This window comes from Lipophrys pholis (assembly GCF_963383615.2).
Source record: "Lipophrys pholis genome assembly, chromosome: 19".
Taxonomy (NCBI): domain Eukaryota; kingdom Metazoa; phylum Chordata; class Actinopteri; order Blenniiformes; family Blenniidae; genus Lipophrys; species Lipophrys pholis.
This window is the reverse complement of record NC_137647.1, coordinates 13,152,814-13,169,508: the sequence shown is the minus strand read 5'-3', so window position 1 is coordinate 13,169,508 and position 16,695 is coordinate 13,152,814. Positions and strand designations below refer to the sequence as shown.

General features: G+C 41.1%; 2 protein-coding genes across 2 annotated transcripts; one reads left to right on the top strand and one right to left on the bottom strand.

Moving 5' to 3' along the window:
- Positions 1-1,175: 1,175 nt before the first annotated feature.
- Positions 1,176-2,453, bottom strand: rln3a (relaxin 3a; the record flags this gene model as incomplete). The annotated part of the gene is made up of 2 exons (XM_080487238.1): positions 1,176-1,462; positions 2,294-2,453. The coding sequence occupies 2 exons, from the start codon at positions 2,451-2,453 to the stop codon at positions 1,176-1,178; spliced, it is 447 nt and encodes a 148-aa protein (XP_080343364.1).
- Positions 2,454-5,175: 2,722 nt separating this feature from the next.
- Positions 5,176-16,424, top strand: rfx1a (regulatory factor X, 1a (influences HLA class II expression)). The gene is made up of 18 exons (XM_080487277.1): positions 5,176-5,320; positions 6,737-7,117; positions 7,836-7,945; positions 8,031-8,126; positions 9,246-9,340; positions 9,449-9,875; positions 10,589-10,764; positions 11,680-11,799; positions 12,095-12,228; positions 12,462-12,580; positions 12,718-12,824; positions 12,939-13,090; positions 13,664-13,761; positions 14,039-14,188; positions 14,446-14,654; positions 15,452-15,605; positions 15,696-15,741; positions 15,828-16,424. The coding sequence occupies exons 2-18, from the start codon at positions 6,757-6,759 to the stop codon at positions 15,986-15,988; spliced, it is 2,715 nt and encodes a 904-aa protein (XP_080343403.1). The 5' UTR covers positions 5,176-5,320; positions 6,737-6,756; the 3' UTR covers positions 15,989-16,424.
- The last annotated feature ends 271 nt before the right edge of the window (positions 16,425-16,695 follow it).

The window sequence follows — 16,695 nt, the reverse complement described above, 5'->3', positions numbered from 1 at the left end:
ACCAATGATTTGACGCGCGCGCACACTTTACGACAGTCTCGTTGGTTGCCGGCACGTGAAAACACTTTCTATGTAAATGGGTCTTCGAGGATTCTTTTTTTTTTTTTACTTTTCTTTACTGCAAACCATAGTTTCTTGTGTCTCAAAGAGCTTGCGCACATTTACTTGATGATTTTGAGGTACTTTGGCTCCCCCCCCCCCATCGACTGAAACATGCATGCATGCACAAACATTATTGTAATACTATGTCACCACGGATACACCAATTGTATCTGCAATTGCAGAGATTATGTTTTAACTTCAAACTAGTTTTCAGTCAGAGATTGTTATTTCTTAAATGTAAAAAAAAAAAATGTTATGATAACCTTGGGGTTTCTGAAAAGGGAACAGGGAGTGGTCATATTCATCATTTATGTACTTTCAGTATTTAATGTTAACATCAGCTGGTTTGATCCCTTCAGTATAACTGAATAATCTTAACAGGTTAAAATGAGTGTTGGGCAAGTTTATAGAATGCAGGGATCATAAAGCCAAAATATTTATGTTGAAATGGAAGCAGTGAATCGAAAAGTTGAGTTGAGGGCAGAATAAAGTTGCCAGGGCAAAGACACAAAAACAGACAACTCACACACTCACATTTTGTGGCAATATAGGTTCACAAATCAATGTTTCTTTTTGGTCTGTGGGATGAAAACGCAGTGGGAGGAAATCGGCACACACATACAAACTCCACACAGAAAGGCCTTGCTGATATTTGAACCCGAACATACTCACTGTGAGGCTAACCACTGCCCCACCGTGCAGCCCCACACTAAGATCTTATTATACATAACGGGAGACTTTTTATGCAGTTGTTGTCAAATTATTTTAATAAAGAATTTTATTTCCTTGAGTCTTCATAAGTTGCAGCATTTACAATTCAACAACATCAACAAAATCAGCCAGGTTTTCTTTTTTCAGAGATGAAAATGCATTGTTTACAGAAAGACACACACATAGATTTATATATACTTAAAAAAGAAAGTGCAAAAAATTTTTCAAATTAAAACACAGTGTATAAAATTACTGAAGACTTGTGAGAAATGAAGACAACAAGTGTGTGCGTCAGTTTGTCGATTAATTAATAGATCATGTCAGCCAATGAATGCAATTAGATTGCCTATCTTATCCTTGTTTCAACAAAGGGAGCTGATTTCACTCTTACTACAGCCCCACTTGCAGCAGGCATTGGACAGACCTACAACGACATCCCGGCCTTTACGATCAGCTTTGCGCAGAGCTTCCAGGATCTCTTCAGTTACAAAAGACCGGGCAGGCCTTCTGAACAGACTCTTATGGTTGTCTCTGGATGTGTAGCTCAGATCTCTGTTTCTTTGGAGGAGACTCTCCAACACAGCGTCCGGACTCAAGCCCTCTGAGGAGTCCTCCTGATGTGAGCTGAATGGATCCTCTGAGACATCTTCTAAAAAAAAAAGAAGAGCAAATCAAGTATTTGAACGTGGTCATACTTTACCATTTTCACAACAAAGTTACAAAAAAGTCCAATATCTATATTTAGGAGAATTTATTCTGATTACATAGACCAATGCATTATATTTGACAGCTGAGAAAAAAAACTAACCCTTGCATATAGTAATTTAGAAGCCAACCAAGACATTTAAAACAATCAATTATGACAGGTTTGTCCATCATATTTCATTTTCATGTATTTTCTTTCATTTAGTTATTGCCTGAGTGGCATAGTAATAGTTTTGTTAGCACTTTTGCCTCATGGTAAAATGGTCTTTAAGCTTAAACTTGCTACTTGAGCAACCTTTCTTTTTTGAGGTTTGCGTGTTCTTTCTGTGAATGAGTGGGATTTCTTCTGGTAAATAGGCTAGTTTTTCCATCAAATAGGTTACGTACAGATAGCCGAGAGATGCAAATATGCCTTTGTGCGATTGTCTGTTACTTTGTATTTAATCTGCAATATCTTTCCGTGCTGTCCGCGGTGTACCCTACCTTTTGCTCTGTGTTGGCTGAGATAGATTCAACCCCATGTGAATTACATACTTTGCGTTGCATTTTCATTTACAACAAATGACCTCCAGAAGTAATGTTGAAAAGTCTGTCACAAATATACAATAAATACTGCAAGATTCCTGAGTATAACAATATTCTGTTTTTGATGATGATTTGATCTACACAATGTATTATTTAGTGACCAAAATAGACAACACTGAACATTACAACAGGATGGCATTCAAAATGTAACTATATAAACACTCTTAAATTGACGAAAGTTCAGTCCTACCTGTACTCATGAGTGACCGTTTCCATCGAGAACCTCCACAAGTGAAGATGACTGCCCGGATGAACTCACGACCGCAGAGCTTCACCCCATATGATGGATCTTCCATGGGTTGAACTCCAGCCACAAGCAGAAACACAGCCAACACGGCGGCTTTCCACATATTACCACGAGCAAATTAAGCTAAAAATGAAAAATGTGAATTAGGAGAACGTTTTTAGGCTTGACGAGTTTCTGACTCTCAGTCTGCCTGATTCTCTGAGCTATGACTTTTTAGGTTCGCCAGACATGGTTTATAAAGGGGTATAGAGCCCCGAATGAACAGCGTGCTCAGTGCGCAGGCAGTCCTTCTTCGCAAGATGAACAGATCTGAAAGGGCGATACAGTCAGAGACCTTTATGGAAACAAAAAGCAGACCAAAGGTGGCATAATTAACCAACGTGTTGGAGGCCTCTGTGATCAAATTATGTTTCAGTTTGTGACGTACCTTTGTCATCTTCAATGTCAATATTCTGATTTAACCAGATCCCTCTAGGCCATATCTAATAAAAGGCCCTACAGTCATGGATTTTGTAAGGAAAGCATATCCAGACAAAGAAGAGAGACAGCAAGACACTGCACAAAAATGGCACTCAGCACACACATCTTTTATAGTTCTATCCCCACAGACGCTAAATAGGAAAACATACGTTTGCAAAATGGTTGTTTCACAAACTGTGCATTTTTGTCTGTGTTGTGTATTGTTCTTTTAAGCTCATTCAATTAAATAAATTAAGCATTGAGAAAACAATTACATAACGTAAGCGTAAAGACTTTATCAGTGTGCATATAACATAACACTTGGGAACAAACGACAAACATTAATTTTTAGAAGAAAGAGTTAGTATTCAAAATAGCAAACATTTACTATGGTAAGCCGCTAATACGGTACTTGAACAATGAATGTTTCAGGTCTGTTTACAAATTTTGGTTGATTTTCATGAAGAGATTGATATAATTTCATGTGGCAGATCGCAATATTTGCAACATTATTAATTACATGAACTTTGCCATAATGTATTCATGGTTCTGTATAACTTTGTCATGTATTGTTTTCCTCTCTCTCTCTTGAAAATCACCTATCCTGTCTGCTCTGAGCCAAAGGTGAGCTGGATAAACTGAGACAGAACCTGTGACATTTTCAAAGTCCGATAACGTAGAAGTGTTACTATGAGTCTGACCAAATTAAAACAAATTTTATCTGAGTATCCATATAGTCAAAGGTCAGTCATTTGGAATACCACAATAGAGATCATGAATTGGTAATTAATGCGATGATGAAGCAAACAAAATGGCATTTTAGGAGGGTGTTCACCTTGACACTCATTTACACATCATCATGGACGTGACCTGTGCATGTCGTGGCAGCATAATCAAAAAGCTTCTGACCATTTAAATATTAGGTGAATTAAATAGGTTTAGCAATTACTATTATAATTTTGAATGCAGCAATTGTAATTTTTTTGGGGGGTTTGTTTCTTGGGCTTTCATATCTAGCATGTCCTCTAAGATTTATATAAAGCAGCCTGTATTGTCTTGTTGACCAACCTTCTTTGTTTGCTTGGCGTAGATGCTTGATGTGTATTTGATAAAGTTAGTATGGGTCTGGAATATTTATGAAATGGATCCAGCATGAAGGGAGACATAAGGTATAAACAAAAACAATTGGAATAAGATCACTGATGTTGAGTAGTTAAGTCTAATTTTAAGACACTGAGTCCATTCACGGCTGAGCTTTAATGCGTATGTGTGTCATCAACAAGAAAATAAATAAAATTATAGCATCTGCCGCATGTCAGAGTGCTCTGTGGGGACTCCCAGTTGCTTTATCAAAACTACATGTAAAAACAAATTAAAATAACACATCCATTTTCAATACCACTTCATCCAAAATTTAATTTGCACAGAGCTAAAGCCAATCCCAGCTGAAAATGGGTGAAAGCAAGGTAGACCCTGGGCAGGTAACCAGTCCATCACAGTCCATCACAGGGAAAATACATAATCTGAGACTCTCCCAAATACAATGTCGGATGGCCGATTAAGATGAAATATCCCTTTAGATAATGAAGGAAAACACATGGATGTAAACTCCACACAGGAAGAACTGGGGATCAAACCAGTGATCGTCTTGCTTTGAAGCAAGAGTGATAACCACTATTCAACCATGCAACCCTGTTAACAGACAAAGTTTAAATGGACAATTGTCTTGCAGTCCCAGTTGACCAATGTGGCACTTAAAATGAAGACATTTTTGGTAGTTTGTCAACTAAATCATTTGTCGCATCCTAGTATCAATGTTAGGCTAATATATTATTGAGTGTAACCCTTGGTAAACCTTGGAGTGAGAAAAAGTTTAAAAACATCTGTATAAATTGCTTTCATATTTCGTATTGTTCATATTGCTGGTTTACCTGTGATGTTTCCTGATATACATTGTCCTTATCTATATAGATGCAACTAAAAACATCAGCTTAGGTATATGTTGCAAAACTTTATTGAAAGTTAGATATCTTGTGTTGTGGCATATAGTGGGAGGAGACACACTTGGCCTTTTGGTTATCATAATTGCAGACCTCTGTATTTCATGCATTGGCTTCATCCAGTGTTTGGATTTTAGAGTGAAACTGTCACATTATTACCTGGATAATTGTGAGAAGCATTGGGATTAACCTATTAGCTTCACAGACTATATAGTTGTAAAAACGGGGATCAGACAGGGATTCTCCTCAAATGGGCGTGGACGGCTTTGTAGTGGCTTTTTCTCTCGTGCTGCTGTGCCTTTAAGACGTCTCAGCCAATCAGCGCAGCGAAGGGGGAGGGCAGGGAGCGGGTGGGTAGCAACAGTTGCCCTGGTGAGGACGAAGCGCCATAGCCACGGTAGCCCTGGCGACAAGAACCCAGCAACGAGAATCAACAACAACAACAACTGAATCCGCCATAAAATTAAAAGAAGATATTTTACCCGTGGGAAATTCACACGTGGAACCAGAGGTGAGGCTTTTATCATTTTGGGGGATTATTTTATTTCTTCTGGTGCTTCCACTGATTTGTGCTATTGCCTTTTCCCTTGTTGTTTCAGTAGCCATAACAGGCAACTCCCGCTCAGTGTTGACTGGCGTTAGCCCGCTAGCCTAGCCGTGGTTGTGATAATCGGTCGACTGCCCTCATTGAATGCCGCACTTAGTGCTCGCTGCTCTGTCGAGTGACACTGAATATCGCCTGCCATGACGACGCAGCCACAGATGCATACTCAAGCAGGCCGTTGTTATGGCGATGTCAAATGCAATAGGTACAAAATGGCGGTTGTTGTAGAGACCAGTGAGCTTCCAGTCCGTGCTGCCTCGCTGGATAGTTAGCATCGGTGCTGTCACGACAGGCTCGTGCTCATCACTGCACGCGGCTAATGTATCAAATGACCACAAATGACCACTCGACTGTGAAGTGCACGCGCTGTGCGCACTCCCTGGTGCTTTAACTCGTTTGTGGATTTTTTTTTTTTCGACCATCAGTCTACTCAACACACAGGAACAGAATGTTAACTGCACAAAACGGAGGCCAGAATCTGGGGCAGTCCAGTGTGAACTCTCACAACTTGGACGTTTTTATTTCCTTCTGTTGGCATTTCGGAGCAGCGTTAGAACAACCGACAGTTAATGGGACGATCTTAATCAAAAAGCAGCCGTGGCAGGTGGTAGACGTTTAACGTGGGAGGGGCGTGGCGAAGGAAGGCGTTCTGCAGGTGCTCCGCAAGTCTCATTTCACTTTAACGCCTTTGTCCGCAAAATAAAGATTCAGTCCAGAAAAATCAATAGAAGATTGAAGGTGTAATTCCCAGCTATAGTTTTACTAACACGGAACGTGGCACTTATGGAAAACCTTTTGACATTCACGTTGTAGACTAAGACAACCAATACATTTCTCATGCTGCATGTCTATGGTACTTTAAAAAGCCAAAAGAGCATAGAGATTTAGCCAACGTGAAAGGTCATAGACTATGTGATCACATTACAGGTAATGAGACACCACACTGTCCTCCTCTTCTTCTCCTCCATGAACTACACCACTATCAAAGTCAGCTACAGTAGAACTCACAAACACACCTCATGTAAAGCAGTGGAGGATGTTGAAGTATGATTTAAGTATTTAAGTTATTGAATCTGAAGTGGACAAAAAAAAAAAAGATCTGATGATTGCTGCTTAATACTTGGACTTCTTTTCTGGTATCCTGTGGAAACATGACACCTTCTGTCACATACAAGTTGTATGTGGCAGATTGAAGAATAGGGTTCAGAGTCTCATGTCATATTGACTTCACACATCTACCTTTTAATAGGCAGATTATATGTTCACAAGTTTGAAATTAAATATCTGTATGTATTAGTAATTTTCTTTTTTTTTTCTGCCTAGGGCGATTTCCACTTTTTGTAATGGCCACCACAGGCTATGTTGGTGAGATCCAGCCAGCAGCCCAAACTCAGGGGGCTGTTGTTACAGTCACACCAAGTCAACCTGATGCCAGTGCCACTCCCTCAACGGCCCCTCAGTTCTTGGCTGAGATTCAAACGACTGTGACCACTCCCACAGTGGTCACGCCAACAGGCCAAACTACTCCCACCGAGCAAGCCTCCTCCATCGCCTCTCAGAAACCTGCAGCTGGTAGCCAAACCCCGTCCACAGCACAGGCCCAGCCCGCTCAGACACAGTATGTGACAGCCGAGATTCAAGGCTCCCCAACACAGACTGGAAATTCTCAAAATACCCCCCAATACATCGTTGTAACAGTCACAGGTAATACCTCAATGTCATATGAAGAATTCCCCTTGGGGATTAATTAAGTATTTAAATTCTATTATATTCTATTACATTACATTATATTATATTCTGTATATTTTTTGCATGAACAGCTTTATTGTAGGACATTGCATTAGAATGTACATGCATAAAAGCAATGCTTTACTTAAGCAATGCATACTAATGTCTACTGGATCCATATGGCTCTTTCAGAAAGTACTTCATGTTTATCTCTCCTTTGGCAATATGTGTCGGTATATGTCATATATTTTTTTTAACATTGAGATTCAAAATCTAAATGTTATAAATATAGGAGCATTGCATCTCTTCAAGCTCGTCTTGGTGAACTAAGTAAAGGGAACTGTGACAGAAACTAGTCTATTTTCTTATGGAGGGGGTTAATTTATGTTTTTCCAAAATATGTATGCATTCATTATAATTTTCGCAATAAAATTCAACAAAATTACATCATATCAAGTAGTGATTGTAGGCGTACACTAGATTTTTACCTGTTCAAGAAAACCCCAAAGCCGTTTCTTGCGATCATCATTGTTACCAGTTTTCTTCTTAGTAACTCTACCTAGCATAGATTAAAGTGTTGGAATGATAAATGATTGAGTGATTTGTCCACAGAAAGACTATTGTACACCAAATGAACATGAAACATAAGATCACTAAGTTGTGAAACGGTCCATATTTCCTCTTCATCTTTCAGAGGGCTCCCTCCACTCGAGTGACAGCGTGTCGGACTCCAGCCCCCCTCCACCTGTGATACAGACAGGAGTTCCCACTCAAGTTGTTCAGCAAGTACAAACTGCTCAACAGGTAAAATGTTAACACACAGTCAGTCACAACTTTACAATTTATTTTCCTTCACCCCAAAAGACTCCGTGTTTCTTCATTCCAACAGAGATCTGTGGTGCAGGCCACCTCCCAGATTGCCAAAACTGAGCCAGGCACACAGCTCAGTGTTACCAGTCTACAGCCGGTTCACATCACACAGGAGGTAAGTACAGCAAATGATCACAGTTACATCTAGCAACCTTTTGTGCTGTTACTGAAATCAAGTACAAACAAATCACAGGTAAACACGGTTTCATTTGTCAAGTAACCAAAAACATTCTGACACTACTTCAATTAGGTATTATCTCAGGGTACTTGTATTTTTGAGTGTATTCTTTTTACATTCAATGATGTAGCCTCAATCTGAAAGTACAATGAAGACAAATCTTTACTTTGCAAGATTTTGGCCAATATGGTTATTGATTTAACACATGAAAATCCGGCTTTATATCAATTTGTAAGCAAAACAAATCACTTTAGAGTAATTGTTATGGACTTTATTGTTTGTATAACAGATGTGCTCTGAATGCAGATATTTTATGCAGGTACATTTTGCTTGAATGGCTGCAATTGACAAAGTGATTACATTTAGTTTGAAGGTGATTTTTGGAAAGAATACTTTGCAGTTTACTTGGGTATTTTTTTTCCACAACAGCACTTTGACTTGTAATTTGAATGCATTAATGGAATTTAACAGTCGTACTTGAGTTAAAATCTGCAGATTTTTGTGTCTCAAAATACAATATCTTGTCACTGTGACCTCTAACACAAAGAAGACTTTACAACTTTATTGTCCTTTGGCTTAGTACGAGTCAGCTTTCTATGTTTCTGATCAAACTTGCTACATTTCAGCTTCCCCTAAGAACTGAGGAGGCCAGGTTAGTGAGGGATATGAGACTAGAAGAACAGCTGCAGCTACATGAGACAGATCAGGCAGAAAGCCAGGCACCCAGAAACTACGTAGTTGATCACTGCAGCAATCCATTCTACGTCTTCTTCGATCCCCTTCAGTCAGGGTATGCGTGTATGCAAGTTGAGAAAGACACAGGAGGCTTTTCTCCAGCTATCGTGTCATACCCTGATCAGCTACCTCAGCTAACTTCAACTGACGCCTTCCAAGTAGGTCAGCTTTACACGAGAAACTGCTTTTCTAAAGATGAGAGAACAGAACACCAGTGGAAAGGAAATGTATGTAATTCTTGTCAGATACATTGAATACCATTTTGAAAAAGAAATTTAAAAATTTTGTTTAAGTTTTTTTTTTTGTGTGCTCACTCCTCAGGTCCAGCAGCTCACAACTGTGCCGGTGCAACATGTGTACACCAACCAAGTGCAATATGTTGAAGGAGGAGACAGCAACTACACCACCAGCACCATGTTAGAATACAATCATGTCAATGGTTTTCTAAAACATTGCTTCTACTGTTGAGTTTCCCCCAACAGTTTTCTTGCCCTCTAACACAACTTCCTGTGTCTCTCATCCAGTAGATCCGGCACTTTCCCGTACACCGAAACCCCTCTGTACACCCAGACCACTGCTGCCCAGTACTACGAAGGTCAGCCAACCTCAGGCTCACAGCCGTCCACCCCTGGCACACCTCTGACCGTCTCAGTGACCACTGGCACCACGGGGGGTGTGTCCATGTTTGTGGCACAGCCAACTAGTGCAGCAGGGGGAGGGGCCACCGTGGTGACCGCAGGTGGTACCACCAACGGGTCAGGGGATGGGGGGGGCACCAACGGTGGCGCGGCAGGCAGCTATGTGATCCAGGGGGGTTACATGCTCGGCAGTAGTAGCAGTGGAGGGGCAGCTGGCAACAGTCAGAACTACTCACACACCGCCCGCGCCTCCCCAGCCACTGTGAGTATTACAGAAGGCGAGGAGAGTAGCGTGCCGTCGGCAGACAAGAAGGTATGCAGAGGCGCCAAGCGCAGGAATTTCTTCTCCTTTTGTTTTCATTCACGTAACCTCTTGGTGGCGCACAGTGATGATGTCATAGTTTGTTTTGTTCTTTGCAAGTGGAAAGCACAATTAAAAAAATCTGGACGTTTGTATGAGGAACAGATCATGTAAAATCTTACTTGTTCGCTATCCAACTTGTAGGACACAGTATTTATTTTTAACTGTGATTTCCTTCTTAAGGAAAACAAACCATGACCTCATCAGTTCCATATCATTGCAGTGCATGTGATGAGGGGCATTTTTAATTTGCCTGAAATGTCCCAACACGATATTATTCATCCCAAATTCATCATATTGAATCTCATATGATAATGATGACCAAAATGTGTTTGGCAGACATCCCATCAGTACTCCAGGTCATTGATTCATTGCATACCAAAGTTGTATGCCACGGCACGCAAACAAATGTATTTGTCTTTTCATGTCAGAATGATCGACAGATTCCGACAATGAATGGGTTTGTGCTTGTATGGTTTAACGATGAGGCAGATGTTTGTGCATGCACTGGTTAATAAATGGAATATGTGTGTGATGTGTTTGCTAATTGTGCGTACATTTGTGTGCGCCTACACCATGGTGTCTTTTCTTGGTTTCTGTACGTGTTGGCTTTGCTAACTGCACCAGCTATTTTCTTGTTTTCATTGCCTGTGTGTCAGGTACAGTGGTTGCTGGACAACTATGAAACAGCTGAAGGAGTGAGTCTGCCGCGTTCAACCCTTTACTGTCACTACCTGCTGCACTGCCAGGAGCAGAAGCTGGAGCCTGTGAACGCTGCATCTTTTGGGAAGCTCATTAGATCTGTGTTCATGGGGCTGCGCACTCGTCGCCTGGGCACACGGTAAGATTGGTTATTCACACAGCCAAACACAGTTATCGGAAATCCAATGGGTCATATAGATACTTGATCGTGCACATAATGTATGGATACCTCGGTGTACGCTATCAAACCATGAATCCTGTCTTTGTGATTTCTATAGAACTTTAACTACAAGACAGCCAAAAATCTGATCCATTAAAAAAAAGAAAACAAATGACAAACAGTAGGACACAATAAAACTATTGATGCCCCTGGAAAAATAGCTGGTTAAAAGTACTCAGTCCATCTGCATGTTCACGTTACTCTGCTTTGTGCATTGAGTGTGCTTAATTTGTATCTACATGGGTAAATAGAAATTAAAGCGGTATCCCTAACTAGCCTGGTAACAGTAAAAAGACACATCTGAAAATCAATCTCCCTTCCTACAATAAGATTGCCCTAGAGATGCTACATGGTTTACAAGCTGTGTGTTCCGCCATTCTTCATGGCAAGTATCCTCTGGATGTGTGATCATCAATTGTGCATGCAGATTCAGCCAAAGTTTCAGCTGAAGAATAATTTGATATTTCTCTGAGCATCTATAGCGTTCTCTGGAGCATTGCAGCATGTTCGCCTCGTGTAGGAAAATATGTGGGTAGAGCTAAAGACGGACAGCATGTGTGTGGGTGAGATAGTTTGACAAAGGACGGTAGAGCAAGCAAGTCAAAAAACAACTTTTTAGAATTAAAATTGATTTAAATGAGATAGTTTTAAAGATAACATGCCATTGAGCTTTTCTTTTTTTTTTTTTTAAATGAATATAATATATTTTATTAGCACTTGTAGGATTTGTGGAGTGAGAACATTAACGCTCCTCTGCTTTGATTAAAATTGTTTGCGTGCTTGCTAATACAGGTAAAGGATTTTGTAATAACACGTTTTATTTGTTCCCACCAGGGGCAATTCTAAATACCACTATTATGGGCTGAGAATCAAGGCAGGCTCTTCACTCCTCCGTCTGATGGAGGACCAACAACATCTGGCCATGAGGCAACAGCCGTTTTCACAGAAACAAAGGTATATACCCACACACACACACGCACACACACACACCTCCTCTATCATCATACCACTGCAGCATTTATTCTTTCTTCTCATTTCAATCAATGCCCTCCATATTGTTTTGTCCTAGACAGTTTATTTTTCCTCCTTCCCCCTTCCGCACTACACATGTTCTTTTCGTCCTGCCGTGGCTCCAGGCACCTGCCAGGCCTATGATGAGCCCGAGTGACCATTTTATTTCACTGTATTATTTATTGCCTTTGTCTAGTCCTAAATGTTTAATGCACATTTTTGCCTCTCTTCCAATCAGGTTGAAGCCTGTGCATAAAGTGGAAGGAATGACCAATGGCACGGCGTCGGGGACAGCGCAGCAGCAGCAGCAGCAGCAGGGGTCAGGACATGTGGACATCAGCACCCAGGTTCAGCAGTACCAGCAGTTCCTCGGTGAGCTCAGTAAACAATGATCAAACAGAATGTAAAAGTGAAAAATAATCACTCAAGAAGTCGTAGATGTACGTATATATGACCGGCATGAAAATATGTTGATTCAGTTTATTATTTGGACGTGTAAAGAATAGAGACACTCGTGTCTCTGAAAACACTATTTATATTCAAAGCTCATGCGCATTTCAAATGTGAATGTAATTTATTTAAGTGTTCTGGTGTCCTGTGTCTAGATGCATCCCGAGCTCTCCCAGAGTTCCCAGACATCGATCTCCAAGGGAAGTCTTTGCCAGAGGGCATTGAGCTCGAGCACATAAAGAGCTTTCAGCTGCTTTACAGAGAACACTGTGAGGTAATTACCTGGGTTTTACCCTTCAGTTGTAAGTGAAAAAGTTGCAGGATTATCTTGCACTGACAATCTATGAATATGATAATGTTTACTGAAACCAGATAGAAAAAAAAAGAAAAGCTTTTCCTATGTTTTTTCAGGCTATACTGGATGTGATGGTCAACCTGCAATTTACCCTGGTGGAGACTCTCTGGAAGACCTTCTGGAGGTTTAGCCAAAGTCAGAGCGGAGATGCAACACTGGCCGTGTGAGTGGTTCAATTTAAAGATTCAAAATTCAGACTGGTCCCATACATTGCCAGAAAGTCCTCCCAATAGCTGTAACAGTACTATTTCCATTCAGACCTTCTCTTTGTTTGCAGGCATGATGAGTCAGAGAAGCGACTCCCTAAATCCTGCCTGGTGTTGCTGTGCAAATATGAGCCTGTGCTGCGCTGGAGCCGCGACTGTGACAACAGCCTGTACCAGGGTCTGGTGGAGATCCTTATCCCTGATGTCCTCAGACCCATTCCCAGTAAGAAGAATGGCTGCTTAGTAAATTTACAGTGATATTCTGACAAGAATCATGAGGAGTTAAAATGGATATTTTTCCAATTGTAAAAACAAGGATAGATAATCTGAAACTGTTTTTCTATCCAGAATTAGTTAGATTCAGAACTGACCTACAGAAGCACATTAATCATCCTGATATTACAAATAATTCATCATTTTTGTTGTTGTTATGGTTCTCTACTGGTTTATTCAAGCTCCGTAGTAACAAAGTGTTCTGCTCTGGCCCATCACTGGCAGTTGCACTTCTGTCTTTCTCTTTCTATTACGTTTTTTGTCAGAGCTTGCATTATTCTATTTTAGAATCGTTGGGGTTTTCAGTCTTCCACAATGCTGCCAAATACATGATTTTCAGACTGTTTTACACTTCCAATTAATTTGGACAACCTGGAAATCTAATGATCAAATATATGATCAAGAAATCTGTTCCTCAAGCAAAGATTATGACATTTAGATTGGTGTTTGATTTGAAAATGTCAGAGGCTAATAAAGTGATAATGTTCTCTGCAATGACTTTTGCCCTCACTGCTCCCCGCAGGTGCCTTAACACAAGCCATCCGAAACTTTGCCAAGAGTCTTGAGAGCTGGCTGACCAACGCCATGATGAACATCCCTGAGGAAATGGTCCGCATCAAGGTACAATCCCCTTCTGTTAGGTCACAGTTGATGTGTCTGTGCTAGTCATTGCAGGTGTTTGTATAATTAACCCAGCAATATATTAAATCTAATCACTCATCGGAAAACCGCCTATTATGAACAACTTGTCTCATCATACCGTTTTTAGATAATGGGCATGCCAAATGGACTACGACTGTCGAGATTGTGGCAATGTTCGGTGAACTTATGTGTTTATGGAGGTTATTCTCCCACAGTTGGACTAATCAAGTCACTCTGCTCCTCCTTGTGCTCGCAGGTCACATCAGCTAATGCGTTTGCTCAGACCCTCCGTCGCTACACCAGTCTGAATCATCTAGCACAGGCTGCCCGCGCCGTCCTCCAGAACACAGCCCAGATCAACCAGATGCTGTCCGACCTTAACCGTGTTGACTTTGCAAACGTCCAGGTTGGTCAAACCCGTGACCATTAGCCCGGGCAGTGTTCATGTAATGTCGTATGAAATTTGGGAGTGATTGAGTCATAAGCTGCATGGTTGTATGGTGGTTAGCACTCTTGGCAACTCTTTACCTGGCAAGGTGAGTTTTTAATTAGGTTAAATGTGTGTAAGCATGAAGTCAGCCTTCTGCCTTGTACTGATGTACCGAAATCCAGGTGCAACAGACTGATCCACATTTTTAATCTCATCACGCCTTGTGTCTTCAGGAGCAGGCCTCATGGGTGTGCCGCTGTGAAGACAGAGTTGTTCAGCGGCTGGAGCAGGACTTTAAGCTGACCCTGCAGCAGCAGAACTCGTTGGAGCAGTGGGCAGCGTGGCTCGACGGGGTCGTCTCCCAGGTCCTAAAGCCCTACCAACACAGCTCCGCCTTCCCAAAGGCCGCCAAGCTCTTTCTTCTGAAGTGGTCTTTTTACAGGTGCGATCATGAAGCTGTCAATGGGTCGTTTGTACAAGTGCAGCTTGAATAGCGTCATTTCGATAGCACATTTCATCAGCAAGACAACTCAAAATACTTTATGCAGACAAGCAAGAACTTGCTAAAAGATCATTGTATTGAAAACAGTAAGTACAATTAGAAAAGTAAAAAACTAGCTATAAACAACATTTAGACAAATTGTTAAAGCAGAAAAATGGGTTGAGCTGTTTCAATTTCCCTCCTTATGTAAATGTTTCTAGTTAAAGTGGGACTTACTAAAGTGGGCTTTCCACTTTTATATGAATTGTATTTGTGAATGTGGAATTCTGGGTTGAAGGATGGTTTTCCAGTGTATACCTATGTGTACGTATACCGATTTAAGATAATAGAAAAGTAAAAAATACAGACAGGAATGCATTAGGGTCACTTCTTATTACTCCTTTTTTTTGTTTTACACCTTGGTTCAAAAGAAAGGTGTTGCTTCATTGATACGTTCAATCATTCATAAAACAGCCTGTGGAAACACCAACCGAAAAGTCCCTGAATCACATTATTGCAGAAATGATCCACTATTCATCCATGTACCTTTTGGTTCATCGTGAACACAAAACTAGAATACAGCCTCCTCTTTTTTGTTCTGCTTTCTTCCGAATGAGGAACCACTCACTATGAGTTTAGCTGAGATAAAGGAGGATTTTATCTGCATCTATCTGTAGACAGTGGTAAACTGTACTTCCAAGAGAAATATGATTTATGTGTTTTTAAATGTGGCTTATCCACCGTGTTCTGCTGTCCAGCTCCATGGTGATCAGAGACCTTACCCTGAGGAGTGCGGCCAGTTTTGGATCCTTTCACCTAATCCGCCTGCTGTACGATGAGTACATGTACTACCTTATAGAGCACAGGGTCGCCCAGGCTAAAGGAGAAACTCCAATTGCTGTTATGGGGGAGGTATGACCCTGAATAAACTCTCATTAATAAACTGATGCTATGATATTAGGCTTTATTTATAATACTAACCTCTTCCTTTCTTATCATCAGTTTGCCAGTTTAGGCCGAGGCTTGAACCAGCTGGACCCCGACAAAGGTCTGCGCTGCTTTACTCTGTTATCTCTCACTGACAGTCATGCCCCAAGCATTGTTTGTAACCTTTCGTTCACCTTTCCATGGCAGAGGAAGAAGAAGAGGAAGAGGAGGAGAGTGACGACGAAGGCCAGGAGCTGACTCTTCCTCCGGACGCAGTCGTGCTCGGAGAAGAGTCTCTGGAGCCTCCTGCCAAGCTGGCCAGAACTGACCAGAGGGTCCTCTTCACCACCGAGTCGGGTGACAACTAACCACAGATTAAAAAAAAACAGATGTGGGCTGATCACATTGATCTCACTCCCACACACACACACACACACACACACACACACACACACACACACACACACACACACACACACACACACACACACACACACACTACACCTGACACATGTATATAGATCTTGTCAATCTGCGAGTGCACACACATTGCTGCATACTCTTTTGAATGTGTGTTGTACACACACACACACACACACACACACACACACACACACACACACACACACACACACAAAGCACACTCTGTCAGACACTGCTGCTGCCTAGATGGCATAAACACCTGATGGCATCATTGATCAAAGCTGCAATCACTAACATTGCAAACAGATGTGGCTTGAAAAATCAAACCAACTATTTCTTACTCCAAAAATAGCATTTTAACCTTAAGTTGTATGAATTTGTAAAAAAAAAAAAAAAAAAAAAATCAAAACAAAGTGAAGCCGGGCATGTTTAATTTCTTTCATTGCATTTCAACCTGTAGCTTTGCTGTCTTCACCCTAGATCCTCCTAAGACTGTCACTGCCGTATTTAAGTGATCTTCAGAATACTGTGACGCGTGTGTAAAGGTAACGTCTGCAGGAAGCGGCTGCAAAGTGGGCTTTTTACAAAGAACGGCTGCTGGGGATAGTTACTAATGCTCGGGCAAAACTGTTGAAACTGTCAGCGAGAGCCG